General features: G+C 40.1%; 1 protein-coding gene across 1 annotated transcript; it reads left to right on the top strand.

Moving 5' to 3' along the window:
• The first annotated feature begins 12,702 nt into the window (after positions 1–12,702).
• Positions 12,703–13,860, top strand: LOC139735216 (alpha-(1,3)-fucosyltransferase 7-like). The gene has a single exon (XM_071645974.1). The coding sequence runs from the start codon at positions 12,703–12,705 to the stop codon at positions 13,858–13,860; it is 1,158 nt and encodes a 385-aa protein (XP_071502075.1).
• The last annotated feature ends 2,195 nt before the right edge of the window (positions 13,861–16,055 follow it).

The following is a 16,055-nucleotide window of genomic DNA, read 5'->3' as shown; positions in this document are numbered from 1 at the left end:
ACGCATCCTATGGATTTGTTTTATTCAATAATGAAACGAACGAATGTAGGCATTATTATGCCAGTAGAAACACAAAATTGTTTGACGAACCTTTCCTCGTTAGAGATACAACCTCGTTTCGGAAATTCACGGATGTTTTCTTGGGTGAAGATGCATTGGAATATGCGCGTTCCCTTCGCCCAGATTCTAAATGGGTGGTTCAGCATATCACCAATGTAACGTTTTACATCTCGCGCCTTACAGATCATCCGATTGGAAAGAGTGTAGATCTCCCCTCGTATATAAGTCAAAACCAAGCCATCGTTTCACTGTCAAAAAATCAACATAGTGGGCATTCCTACGACGATAACTTGTGTCTTTTTAGATGTATCGCACTGGCAAAAGGGTGTGATGGTAAGTCACTAGAGAAGATGAGCAAGGCATTGTTCGTCCGGTATTGTCCAGATACTGCAGTGCAGGAATTTAAGGGGGTCAAGTTGAGCGAGCTCCACAAAATCGAGGAATTATTTCAGGTCAATGTCGTTGTTTATGAATTACACCCTGTACATTCCACTGAAGAATGTGATGAGGATGATAGAGAAACAGATCAGGTCACGGCGACGCTTGTTCGACGTAGTATGGACAAATATGACAATACCATGTTTGTAAATCTCTATGGCAACCATTTCAGTTATATTGCAGATATTGAGCGCTACTGTCAGAGTTACCAGTGTCGAAAATGTAGCAAACTGTGGAAAACAAGGAAAAGTTTGCTCCGCCACGAAACAACTTGCAATGCTTCGGGAACTTCGTTCGTCTTTCCCAAAGGTATGTCTACGTTTCACAATCCTCCAACCATCTGGGAGGAATTGGCGGATGAGGGAATCGTCACCGATGAAAGTAGGAGATTTTTCCCTTTCTTCGCGACATTCGATATGGAATGTTATCTTGAAAGAGTGGAGAGCAAACCAGACATACCGACTGGTAAACTCCAATACACTAGCAGGCATATCCCCATGAGCGTCAGTGTAAATTCAAACGTGCCCGGATATGAAGAGCCTTTTTGTCTTGTGTCTGACGGAGATCCACAAAAATTGATCGATGATATGGTCACGTATCTATTAGAAGTAAGTCAAAGCTCACTATCTCAACTGAAGTCTAATTACGCAGACATCATCGAGATGTTGGAAGAAAAGACGACGAAACTAACAAAACAACTTGAGAGTGAGACGGGTGACCAAAAAGCTAAAAAACCTACACATCTCAACAAACTGAAAGAGAAATTTGAAAACTATTTGTCCGAACTACCCGTGGTTGGCTTCAATTCCGGTAGATACGATATCAACGCGATTAAACAGTATCTCTACCCCGCTCTCTTGCAAAAAGACCCGGTCAATTATGTCATCAAAAGGAATCATAACCACATGGCTCTTAAGACTGACAATCTCCAATTTCTTGATATTACAAATTTTCTCGCTCCGGGCTTCTCGTACGCCGCATTTCTCAAAGCCTATGACTGTGAGGAGAGTAAGGGTTACTTTCCTCACGGTTGGGTTGATTCACTCGACAAACTAGAAGAACGTCAGCTACCACCAATAGAGGCCTTCCAAGATAATCTTAACGGTAAACAGTTTTCCTACGAACAGTACTTGCACTGCCAGAGTGTTTGGAAGAACAATAACATGACGTGTCTCAAGGACTACCTTATATGGTATAATAATTTAGATGTTACACCTTTTATCGAAGCGATCGAGAAAATGCGTGCCTTCTATCGAGGTCTGACAATCGACTTATTTAAAGATGGCATTTCGGTTCCTGGTCTTACCATGAAATATCTTATGAAGTGTAGCCCAGATGCCCATTTCAGTCTCATTTCTGACAAAGACAAAGACCTCTACTATACCTTTCGAGATAATCTAGTTGGAGGACCCTCCATCATATTTCACCGTTACCACGAACGTGGTGTAACCCAAATTCGTGGAGGTAAGTTTTGTCAAAAAGTGATTGGTTTCGATGCCAATGCTCTTTATCTTTGGGCGATAATGCAACATATGCCGACGGGACAATATTGTAGACGAAGACTGGAGAACAATTTTAAGCCAGAATCCAAACATCCCATTGCCCAAGAGTGGTTGCAGTACGAAGCGCATCGCCGAGGCATTCACATACGCCATGCCGGGAACAACACAGAGAAGAGACTTGGCCCCCTCCAATTGCCAGTAGATGGATTCTGCTCCGAAACTAAACAAGTCTTCGAATTTAACGGATGTTACTTTCACGGTCATCCCTGTCATCTGACAAAGGGTCAAACACAAAACCAGAAATTGGGGAAATCAATGAAAGATTTGTTAAAGAAAACTGAAGAAAAACGGAGATATATCGAAAGTCTAGGTTATGAATGCGTCTCCATCTGGGAGTGTGAGTATCGAGATAGGCGCAAAATTGATCCTGAACTCAGTGCGTTCCTCTCCGAAAACTTCCCCTCTCCCAAGTTCCGTCGTGGAATGACTCAAGATCAAATGTTAACCGCCATTACTAACGGAACACTCTTTGGCTTTGTACAGTGCGATATCCATGTCCCTGAAAAGCTCAAGCAGTACTTTTCAGAGATGTGTCCTATCTTCAAGAATGTCAATATTTGCAGAGAGGACATTGGAGACCTCATGCAATCGTACGCTGACGAGCACGGAATCATGAATACTCCTCGTCGCAGTCTAATCGGGAGTATGTTTGGTGAAAGCATACTGTTGTACACCCCTCTGCTGCGATGGTATCTCAGTCATGGTTTGGTGGTTACGAAAATCTATCAGTTTGTCGAGTTTGAACCCAAGGCGTGTTTTAGAGATTTTGGTGAGAAAGTATCTGACGCACGGCGAGCTGGAGACCTAGATCCTTCAAAGAAAATCATCGCGGATACGATGAAATTGATCGGAAACTCATCGTATGGCAAGACAATTACAAACAAACTGAAGCATCGAAACGTCAAAATCTGCGATGAAAACAAAGCTGAGAGGTACATTAACAACATTCTTTATCGAGACTTGAATCCGATAGGGGAAGACTGTTACGAAGTCGACTTAGCAAAACAGAAAATAAAACTAGATCTTCCCGTGCAAATTGGCCACGCTGTGTACCAGTTGGCAAAACTACGCATGCTCCAATTCTACTATGACTTTCTTCTAAAATACATTGACACATCGGACTTCCAGCTGTGTGAGATGGATACCGATTCAGCTTATATGGCTATTTCTGGCGACTCCATAGACGACATTGTCAAACCACACATGCGACAGGAATATGAAGCTGACAAATGCAATTGGTTCCCGAGAAACGACACACCAGAAGTAACCAGGCATGACAAGCGTACTCCTGGGTTATTCAAAGTCGAGTGGGAGGGTGATGGAATCGTGGCACTTTGTAGTAAGACCTACTACTGCTTCGGTGCAACTGATAAATTCAGCTGCAAGGGAGTCAGTAAGAAACAGAATGTTATTACCAAAGATGTGTACCTGGAGGTTCTGAGATCTAGAAGAGCATCTGGTGGTGTGAATACCGGTTTTCGTGTCGTTGACAATGGCATCTCCACCTACTCCCAGGCCAGAAATGCCTTCTCCTATTTCTACCCGAAACAAAAGGTGCTCGAAGATAATGTTTCCACGACCTACCTGGATATCTAAGTGTGTCGGAAAGATAGTTATAACTTTCACGAAACAAACTGCGTGGAGTTAAGTGTGTCGTGCCTAATACATATCATACATGGGATTAATAAATGATCAACGTGACCAAGTTATCCTCAACCACTGTCCATCTTCTTAGTACTACTTTCTGTGAACAAAGGAAATAAGTTGACAGTGGGAGTTATTTAAGATGAAGTAAGCGCGCGATATCCATTCATTTTCCTCATGATTTCATCCGTGAATTACTTATCATATAATCATTGCATGATTTTCATTTTTTTAATGTACATACATGTAAATAAATATGTGAAGAATGACACCTTACGGTATGCCATTCATTATACAATCTTTGCTTATTGCAGGTGTCAAAATCCTGCAGGAAAATTATATAAAGCAAAGTAAATCAATACAGTCTATAACGACTTCTGTCAAGACTGAGAATTTATGTTGCATATGTGATTATAAAATCGTTATACATGACATTGTGATCATATCTGATTCACTGAGGATATGTGAAGGTTACTAACGATATAACCAAACATATCCAATGAGTTATTTCTATCAAAGTCCGACCAAGGAGGTACAAGCAACCACCTCCCTGACTGATTGAAAATCAAGCCTAGTATACATATACGTGCACCACATTTCCGAACGAGTTGTAAGCTCTAACCTGTTTTCTTCCAATATTTATGGTTATTATACAAATATATTTGTCGCATTTTATGTCAATGCCTGAAAGTTGAATAAAGTACAAACAGAGAAACAAACAAATAAACTTTGTGTGAATTTCGTCATTTCGGGGGTGTCGTCCACGTGATCATGCTGCTGTCATGGTGGGGTGTGTTTGTGTGTGTGCTTGAACTGTAACGGTAAAGCGTTGAAGAAAGTCGAAGTAGAAAGTGAACGCGACAAATAGATGTGGGAGAGTTCCAGAGTACACTAAACGTGACAGAATGTCGGTAAAACAGCGGCTATCGCAGAGTGTGTGTAGTTGGGAGAAACGAGGATTGGTATCGTGAATACCATGCATACATGTGTATGTACAGATAGTTCATACAATCATATCTCGTATACGCAAACCATGAAATTAGCGTGATAACCTGAGTGTGACTGACAAGATTTTCTCGCTCCATGCGTTGAATCTACGTATATTAGTGAACAAAATCAGGTCGCCATCTTGTACTAACGACACACTGGCGTTACAACGATAATATCACTTCCAACATGAACGTGATTAATCTGGGTAACTCAACGCTTCTTCTGTCGTTGGTTTCTTGTTTTCTGAACATCAATATCGTGACACTTTTTAATGATGTCATGCGAAATTCCAATACATTATCATTTTTTTTTTTCTTGCGTCATACAGTTACATAAATATACTATATATTCAATGTACTACTAGTATATATTCATACATTACTGGAATCGCAGATAAGTCTCTGTGGACGGAGGTTGATATCGTACATATTATATATATATATATATATATATATATATATATACATATATTTCTTAATGGACATAACATGAACTTAATTATGATAGAAAAGAACAAAGCAATTATGTAACTGTTGTCTAAGAAGACAAAACCTGAGATTTAATTCGTTTTTCACGAGGAAATGTCTATTCGAAATCACGCATGTTGCCTTCTGCACCTCAAAAACACGACTCAACATTAATGATGGGGGTCGGTTGTTACGTCAAACGAGCATGATTTTTACACAGTTAGGAAGTAATATCAACGTTTGAGAGGTATAAAAACTACTCAACTGTATTGTGACGTTTTCTGATCGCCCTGTTAGGACTGATGGAGCTAATGACATCCCCTTTCATCGTTGTTTCTGTCGCGTTTAGCTGTCTTTGTGGGGAAAATCTTTGTCACGGGGCAATATACATCGAAAACAATACCATGTTTACAGTGTACAACAGGGACACACGCTCGCGTATGACAAAAAGAAAACACGCCATAGAACCACACTATTTAACGCAGAACTTGATCTACCGCTGTAGAAGATTATCTTCAGAGGAAATGTTTAAGAAGTAGGCTTTAATACGTGATAAGTAGTTAGCTGATGTGTAGGTGTCAATGTTCACCAACACCATTCGCAAAATCCTTTTTCACAGAAGTTGTGAATCCCTCATAGAATGATCTTTCTCCCATGAAACCATGGACATCAGACGCAGCACGACCTGTGCACTTGAACATAAATTCAAACTGTGTAATCGGATCAATCTAAAGACATAGCAGCAGGTACAGCTGGGAATATGAGTATATAGCGGTTACTATCAATAACAATCTTGATTTAGGTAACTATAATATGCGAGATATAATACCAACAGAGTATAGTCCTACGTAACGCTCAAGTTGTAGACAATCACAGAGAATCGGTGGCTGCTTGTGTAGACGTGCGTGCCTCAACAGAGTCTAAAGGGACTGTACAGTACTGGTTGAGGTGGGGGTTCAGGTTTGTAACATTCCTAAGTGACATAATGAGAAACCTCTCATAAAATATGAAAGAGCATGTCAATGAGAGCTAAATCTTAGCACGTGAAAAACAACAACGGGGGATGGGGATTAACTAGCCCGTTTTACTATTTTCAAATTAAGAGCGTATAATTGCTTTAAGCAAACGCATCATGCGACAATAGGAATCTTATCAGAGAAATAAACAGCCCACACTATATAGGACCAATATTTTCGTTGAATGACGCATCGTTTGGTATCTGTGGGAGTTTTGGCTGTCAATATGGAAGTGGTTTTACTATCGCGTCAAATTATCATACGGCCAATAAACAAAAAAAAAATAACTTGCAATAAACGGAAGAAAGCAGAAAAATTCCCTCATTCATTTATTTGGCAAAAACTAAAACGATATAACGTCATAATAGCAACGAAGCAACAGAGATCACATTACCGACCAAGACTCCCAAGAAGCAACATGTAATTCTATATAGAGCCCTAAGATAAAGCAATAAACCCATATTTCCAAGACTAAAACCACCCACATGTTTATATTGGAAAAGAGAGACATTCCCCGTAACTCATTCAGTTGACGAACCTAACACGGGCAATATACAGACATAATAATATGTATATCTGCAACCAACTAACACGAAGGTAGCACAAAATGGCAACAATGCACCTAATCACACTGCTCTTGTCGATGAAAATATCGGCAACCATCCACTGCATAGACAATTCAGAAGGGGGGCTTACCGATTATGTAGAGTTCTATGAGTCTGCTACATATTTTTGCTTTTTCTCTCTATATTGTTCTTGTATTGATTAATTTCCACGACTGATCCTCAACATTTCCTCCTCCCATTGTTGTCTATGAGGCTTATCCGTCATGTTCCGCGATTCGAACCTCTATAAACAATATCGAACAAAAAACTTTATTGCACCATCGATGATGGCATTGCGCAATCGCCATCTTGATGACGTCATGATCCTGCCATAGACTCGCGTGTTAAACGCAGGACTGATGACGTCACGATCCTGAATCCTGCCATAGACTCCCGTGTTAACGGCAGGATTTGGGGTGTCGCCGGGTACATGATCATACTACTGACATCTCGTTTTCCCTCCGCTATCGTCGAGAGAGGGGTGACATGATCCAAGTTTATAAGATTCTCCATGGCATGGATAGATCAAATCCTGAACATTTTTTTCAAGAGAGCCGTATATCAGCATACCCGTGGTCACTCTATGAAACTCTTCAGCACTCTTTGCAGACTTAATCTTAGAAGCAGATTTTTTTTTCAGCAAACGTACCAGGGTGGTCCACAACTTGAAATTTTAGCATGTTGCAAGCTCAGAATCTGAGAATATTGCAGAAATTGAATATGCGCGGAGCGCACACGATGAGTACGTAGTACGCAATATTTTGCTGCTTATCTCTCTTTGTGCCGCTTACATTCAATGTTCTCTCTCATGTTTTGCACACAAATATCTAAAGTACCTGGTAGTTTGATGTTTCTTATGTCATGCACATGTTTTGCACATTTTTGAATACTTTTACTTTGAGCTTGTTGCAAATTCTTGAGGATGTTGCATAGCATGTTGCTGGCTTTTTAGGATGTTGCACAAGAATTTTAGCATGTTGCAGCGACATGCTAAAACCCCTCATGGACCACCCTGCGTACTATCAATGCTTGGAATAGTTTGCCAGAACAATTGGTTACTGCTTCAAGTTTGAATATCTTCAAAAATGGTCTCGACAAATTTTGGGCAAATAAGCATTTCGATTTGTCTGACATCCACGCACGCTGTACACAATGTTAAAGTTTAGTTTTTTCGAGACATCTGCATCTCCCGTACAGATGATGATGATGATGATGATGATGATGATGATGATGATGATGATAAGAAACAGCCATACATTGGGAGACACGCAAACTGAAGCGGGAGAGTGAAAATGGGGAAGTGGCCTCGAAGCGAGAGGGTTGGAGTTTGTGCTTGTAAAGTTTGATAAGTCACTTCTGGACCATTCTGTTTTCGCAAAGTGTTCGCCAGCATCGCAGTTACGCGCTTTCGGTATACAGTATTATAGGCCTATAAGGGTCGTTTTTCGTATACACTGTATGACCCATTGAATAAGAAAGTTATGTATATATGCGTCGTATTATACATGTAGGAGTACGTAACAGTGTGAGTCTTTGCCAAGAACAGTGTATTTACATCTTAATTAGACCCTCTTTAAATAATGTACAAATATATTTGTCTTTTTTCTTTGTGTGTGTTTCTGTTGTTGTTGGGAGGGCTTCACATTTCCGAGGCTTCCCACTCGCTGGACCAATTATGTGTTTCAGTTGCTCTCGGGGTAATGTTACATAATTATTGTCCTTTGAAGGCAGGGTTTGCCGACATCCACACAAAACGAGACCTGCGAGCGATGCGAGGGGTTGGGGGGGGGGGGGGCAGACAGCGATACAGGGCGGGTCTGCAACTAGGCCTAAATGATGTTAGTCTGGGCTCCGTCCCCTTTTCCTTGGTGCGACCAAGAGAGGGCGCAAATTTTCTTATTGCGATAATCGAGAGACTGCGCGCTCTCGGGTATCGCAGTTCTCGGCGTATCGCTATCCTCGGGTGTCACGCCCTCATACGGCTTGTCGCGTACAATCACGGCTACGAGTAAAAAGAGTCCAGAAGCTAGACTAAAATGATGTATGCGTGTGATCAGGGAGGTTTCCTCTCACCTCCCTGGTGTGATATAGTGCTTCTGCATTTTCTCTTTCTTTTTGATAAAAAAAACAACAGGTCAGTTCAGTTCGAGTGAGTTTTAAGATAATATGTAGTGAGCAAAACGCAAACAGGATTCAATTTTCTCATTGTCTAAAAAGAGAGAAATCTGTCCATCAGAAGAACCTAATTACCACAGGCACCGGTTCATGAGTTCTACGAACAAAAATGTCCTGCTCCTGATCAAGACTATTATTTGCGACTTTGTGTATTACCATAGTTTCCTCTCAAACATGTGGGTTTTTTGGAGGTTAAAAATGCACTAAATGCGTATATAGGTCTCCCTCTCAATGCCACTTGGCAATCTGTGTTTCATCATTATAGCGTTAGTTTCAAAAGCTCACAGCAGCCAGTTAAAGAGAGTGTATTTCTGTCATAATTGGATAATTCTGAGAGATGTGATTGTAATCGCGTGAGTGTTGCTGAATACACCGTACATAATACGCACACCGTTAATATCACATTCAGTAACGGCAGACTACAAATCTTGACATTTAAAAGATTCAATGTTCTAAACTTAGCATTACATCTGTAAGTTAAAGCAGTACCTCAACTATAGGGGAGGGGTAAATTAAGAGCATAATAGGCAGATCGGAGGGAGACTGGGATTGCCTTCAGAGGGGATGGCTAGTAACTGATCAGTGGGAATCAGTGGGAATGCTGGGGGATGATTGTTCCAATCCTTTGAGAGTACATTATATATCTATTGTTGTGTGAAAATTATTTCCTTCAGAATGGTCTCATATTCAAGTAATGTGCAGTTCAATGTTACCTGGTTAGCATGCCTGTAAAGTGTTGGGGCGATCGTTAACGCCCCCCCCCCCCTGTCACTGTACAGGTATGCTAACCTGGAAACATTAAACTGCACATTACTTGAATATGAGACCATTCTGAAGCAAATAATTTTCACACAACAATAGATATGTAATGTACTCTTAAATAAATCCCACAAGGATTGGAACAATCATCCCTCAGCATTCCCCCTGATTCCCACTGATCAGGTACTAGCCATCCCCGTACGAGGTCCACAGCGCGTCAAAAATCTGCGAGTGACCACTCCTTGCACGGAGGGTATTGTATTCTGTCACTCTCTTCTCCCAAAAAGACCAACAGAGCTATACTCTGAACTCTCACAATACAATTTCTCATTCTATACCCCCAGAAAAATACCTTCCCCATGCATTCCTTGGCCCTTTTATCCTTTTGTCTCTCTCTCTTTCACTAGAATTCTTCATCATTCCTCATCCGTTCTCTGCGACTGAGGCGATATAGTCAAACGACTCATGATAATAAGTTTAAAGACCAGGAGAAGAAAACAAATACACGAACAAACAAACAAACAAACGCGTTTATAAGGTTTCCACATTGCTAATTCTCCTGTGCTGCAACCCCATCACCGACTTCGCTGCTAGCCTAGTAACGTATTTGGAAAGGTGATCCATCACTAACCCTTGGTCTATTATTCCCACCCCGTCAATACATCATTATGGTCTAATCATGTTTCGTCTGCAACCAGTTCGTCTATAATAAACCATTTACTATGAGTAGTCCAATTACCACTAAGCCAAATGACCAGTTCGTCTACTTACCAGATGGGCTATGCCCATTTCGTCTAATACCCATTTTGGTCTACTGTCATTATATATTTGGTCTATATACCACATTGTCTAATCATTAATCTGTTCGTCTATGATTTCAAAGTCGTCTAATATCCACTTTGTCTATGACCACTTCGTCTGATTGGCACTTGGACAGTGTAAAGATATACTGTATACGGGAAAAAAAATGTGTGGGCATGACATCATCAACTCGCTCATCTGAATATATAAGAACTGGCCAAGAAATGTTCTCGGAAGTAATGTGAAATTACAAAATGCCATACTAAATTATCTTCCATACCCATCCGATTTTTTTTTTTCCATTTTTGGAATGTTCTGTAGGCAAGCGTGCCGGAACACTTCTGTTTTGTTTTTGTTTTTGTTTTTGTTTTTGTTTTTGTTTTTGTTTTTTTGTTTGTTTGTTTGTTTGTTTGTTTTTTGGGGGGAATCTGGAAGGGGGCACATGTGACGATGTGAGATCCTCAGCGAGGGAGCGAAGTGGAGCGGTGGGGGGGGGGTGTGGAAGGGTGATACCCCCCCCCCCCCCCACACACACACACACACAATTGCACGGTAGGGACCTTTTGTAAAACAGAGTACAAAAGTCGCGTTTATAGAGCATTTAAAGGCAAATTTCTTGGGAATTAACAAATTGAAAAAATCAGTTGGAGGGACTACGATCATAACATACGGGGGGTAGGCCCTATACACTATAGCCCGAATTCACGAAGGTGGTACAAATGAAACCATGGTTTAAACCATGGACAAAAACCATGGAGCGCCAAGTGTCGCATGGAATATTTCATTACGAATTCAGTCATTTCGTTATTTTGTAACGAAATGACAACATTTTGTAACTAAATGAACATTTCGTCCACGAAATGATAATTTCGTTAACGAAACGGTCATTTTGTCGACGAAATGACCAATTGTGACGGTGTGAGATCTTCGGCGAGGTAGCGAAGAGACCGAGCGGGGGAGGGTGTGGGAGGGGGATACCCCCTCCTACGGTAGGGACTTTAAAAAAAACCAGAGTTTAAAGTCGCGTTTATAGAGCATTTAAAAGCAAATTTCTAGGGAATGAAACATAGGGGAAAAAATCAGTGCGAAGGATTGATTAGAACATACGGGCGTACATATTGTGTCGGTGTGAGATCCTCAGCGAGGGAGGGTTTTGGAGGGGGATACCCCCTCCAACGGTATATAGGGACTTTATGTAAAAACAGAGTATACAAGTCGCTTTATAGAGCATTTTAAATTCAATTTCTAGGGACTTAAACGTAATAACAGAAATCACTGCGAAGGACTATGATCATAACTTATGAAAACTATTCATTTTACTATAAGTACGGGCAGAGCGAGGGAGCCACTTTCACTTTGCCATTCGTCTGAAATGTATTCATTAAAAGCTTAAACGTGAACGCATTGTTCGAGCAATAAAAGAAATATTCTTATACTGCTAGAAAGCAGAGAAGAAAAGGAAAAATGTAAGGTTTACTAGGGGTATGTTTCGAGGACGCGAGGCTACCATGTACAAAATACACTAAATTTACTCATAAGTTGATAATATTAGTGTGTAGATGTAATAATGTATATTTTTCATGTATTATAATTTTCGCCCGTTAGGGGCGAAAATTTCGCATTTTCAGTGAAGAAATTGACAACTTTTAGACAAGAAACATGCCTTCATTGTTCATGTTGGTCTTTAAATAATTGATTAATTATTTGTTACAGGGGGCAATACAGTGGGATGTATGTGTCTCTTGTTACTTCATGGTGTGACTTGTTACCTTATGACTTGCATGAGGCGTTGGAAGATAATGAAAGGCTACACAGCTATACTAACAGACGAAGTGTACTTGATCACTGTCTATGAGATGATTATGATAACATTCTGATAGCTTGAAGTGGAAAACAGTGTTTACGGTTTTCAAGGCCAACCTGTGCCGCTCATCATGATGAATATCAGGCAATTGCAAACGTGCCGAATGCCATCAGTGCAAATTGTATCGATAGCCCTGAAGAGAAGTTCTCTCTATTAAGTGCTATTATAATCATTTTAGTGTGGTGTGTATTTCAAATGTCTCAATTCTTTTTTCTTTGTTTCTGGCAGTTGGCGATACATGGATACGGCAAGCGACTAAATCTTTGTTCGCGTCCTGAGAAATATTTCGCCAAAGGAGGCTCTCTGAAAATGGTTATTATGATGTCGAGGAATGCCATTCCTTTGTCAATCATCTGTTTATCGACCATAGGCTGCATCGTTCTATGGCTCACAAACAAGCCAGCTGAAGAGGAACAAAACCAAAACAAGGGACTTCTGGCTCTTACCAGGAGCGTTCTGTCGCCTGGGCAACACTCCAACGCGAAGTGCACAAGGCAGCTTCAGATATGGACGGATAAACGCATCGGCGACTATTCATCGAAACCACATGTAGTCCGATGTGCAAGCGTGCCATGTGACTCCATGATCGTCGCCAACAACAACATATCGACCACGAGAGTGAGCGATGCCGTGCTCCTTCACCCGAAAACGATTTGGTCGTGGAAAGACATGCACCGCGCGCGCCCTCGAGGTCAGAAATGGATATTTTACGGGCGTGACAACCCCGCGCGAACGGAGATGCGTATCATTCCGCCGGAGGAATATCGCGACACTTCGTACGATTACATAATGTCATTTCGGAAAGGATCGGACTTCTCTGCGGAGTACGGGATCTACGACGAGACTAAACCCGAAGTCATGGAGAGTGATAGCCGAAACTGGGCTGATAATAGAAGTGGTTTGGTGGTCTGGATCGAGACGGACTGCCGGTCCACGTCGTGGAAGCGAACAGACTTTGTGAAGCAGCTGCAGTCGATCATCTCTGTCGATACTTTTGGAGATTGCGGCGACAAAGAATCATGTCCGACAGGATCATCATGCGAAGCCAAGTTGAAGACTTACAAATTCTACTTATCGTTGGAAAATAGTCGCTGTCGTGATTTCATAACGCAAGATTTCTTTTACAGCTTGTCGATTGGGGTCGTCCCCATCGTGAGCGGACCGCCTCGCATTGACTACGAGCGCGTCGCCCCGCCAGACTCGTTTATACACATAGATGATTTTCCCTCAGTACAAGCGCTTGCATACCACATCGATCTCTTGAATAAAAATGACAATATGTACAACCGATATTTCGAGTGGAAGAAACTGGGTTCGGTCGTCACTGTTGAAGAGGAGGTTTTGCTAGCGCCGGAAAACATGTGCCAAATATTCGAACGGATGCACATTGACGAAATGAGGGCGAGTGTTGGATTGTATAAAAGACCAGAAATGCCTGTTTGGACTGAGTGGCTCTTTGGATCATGTTCAGCCGGGTGATGACTATGATGTTAAAAAAAAGACTATGAACAATGACATTACTCTAAACGAGCGCTTGAAAAAACAAACAAGCACTCAAATTGGCACGGATTTCCCCGTCTTGGTTTTAGGCATGAATGGAACATTTACTTTATCAGAGCAGAATTAACCCCAATATGGATTGAGTATTTGCAACAACTAAGTAGAATATTATCAGTGAAAGTTTGAGCAAAATCGGGCAATCTTTTAAAAATGTGTGTTTTTTTTTTATTCTTCAAAGTTCTGGTGCCGCCATTGCTTGATTAAAAACTACAACATTATGTGACAACGATATGAAGAACATTAAAAAATGTTTAACTCTTATAGCAGAATTTTGAGCACTTGATACACCTCTTTTAGAAAATAGGGGGAATAAAGTTTGTGGAAGCAAGTCAATAGAATGTGTACTTGTCATTTAAAACAATATTTTGTGGGATTCTTTTTGATAGTTTCTTTAAATATCTCCATACGTGATGTCAAGGAATTGCAGCAGTCTTTTTCTCCAGAGATGGCTGCCCCGTATAATTTTTCGACGGATTGTCCAATCTTCGTCAAACTTGTACTTAAGTCCTGTCTACTGAATGACTTTTATTGTTCCATTTATTCAATGCAGATTTATATTTGGGTTTCATACCCCTTTAGGCCAAGACCACTATCTTTGTTTATGTTGTATCTTGCAATATATACATGTACCTTGAAAGCATCTTATGAATATTTAGATCATAACCGCATATTGGTAATTTTATAAAATCTTCCTTACCTGAGCATCAGTGCGTATAATAATGCTTTTTAACCAATATTCTAACTACATTCTGTAATTATATTCTGATGAATATGTGTTTTTTATCGAAACGATGACTCTATAGGAAAATAACAGCTAATATCACGTTGTCATTCACACAGTAACCTGTTAAGCTTTCCGATGTTCCATACTTAGATTGATACCAATTAGCTGAAGCTTTTGTATATTTCTTGATGAATTATTTCAAGAAAAAAATGCTCTAAAGTGAGTTTTGGAATTGATTATGAAAAGTTTATTGTATTCACAATTGTCACAGTGTCAATCTAAACATAAGATATGTGAATGATGTCTCAAAGGATATTGTCACACGTATACTAAAGAGGTCGATATTAAAGAGATATATCATATAATATGATTATACCAAAGAGGCTTCGATTGATATTTCTGGTTTTCCAAATGGCTGCAAGATGGTTACCAAGATGTGAAATTATATTGTCTTAGTGTAAGTCATGTGACGTCATGTCCATGGTGAAATAATACATATTGAAGTATGCTGGATAATAAACTAATCATTAATTACTGGGAAACTCGTCTCGCATTCTCATCCCTACAACCGTATAACATTTGAGTGTAATCGACTGTTACACAATTTCTGTAACTTCATGTTTGAATGATCTTGGGAAAGCATACATTTAAGAATACCATACTATAATATATGCAATCTTAATCACCGTCTATAGGAGACCGCGGATATCATACAGTATATAGCAGATAATATTTGATTGTTTTGTTTGTTCGTTTTTTAGTGGAGTAGAATTTGATTACTTTTTGGACAGTCGGGGTCCATAACACACAATTTACAGTGACGAATGACTCACAGTATTAAGAACGAAGACTATACAGTATGTCCCCCCCAAAAAAAAAAAATAAATAAATAAATAAATAATAATAATAAATAAATAAAAAATCGGATTTTCGCATTGATAACACCAGATATGATAAAACTGTCCAAATGCTACTTCAGGGTCTTAAAACATAACAACTTAGCTCTATTTTGAAGAAAATCCCATTCAATCTGATTAAGCGGTCAGTTTCACAGAGAAATGTGGATTGTTGTAAAGCATGTCATGAGTCTGATTCTTCCAAGTTTAGCACTTGGATGCTGTTGGAATTGCATATCAATGTGTAAACACAATAGACAGAACTTGGAGGGAAGAGATTCCCGACATGCCCTACAAAATTACCCATTTCTCTTTGACCACTAGGAGCAAATCGAATAGGGTTTTCTGTAAGATGTGGGCAATATGTTATTGGTTATAGTTTCATGCCCTGCAACTTTATTTGGATTGATTCACTTTGATTTTACAATATATCATTGCCGAGGGTGACGTTGTGTGTGTGTGTATTTTTTTTTTTTTTTTTTTTTTTTGGTACA

This window comes from Diadema antillarum, unplaced genomic scaffold (genome assembly GCF_040938485.1).
Source record: "Diadema antillarum isolate AM-2024a unplaced genomic scaffold, OU_Dant_1.0 seq00000565_RagTag, whole genome shotgun sequence".
NCBI classification, from domain to species: domain Eukaryota; kingdom Metazoa; phylum Echinodermata; class Echinoidea; order Diadematoida; family Diadematidae; genus Diadema; species Diadema antillarum.
The sequence above is the reverse complement of the archived record's forward strand: the minus strand, read 5'-3'. Positions and strand labels throughout refer to the sequence as shown.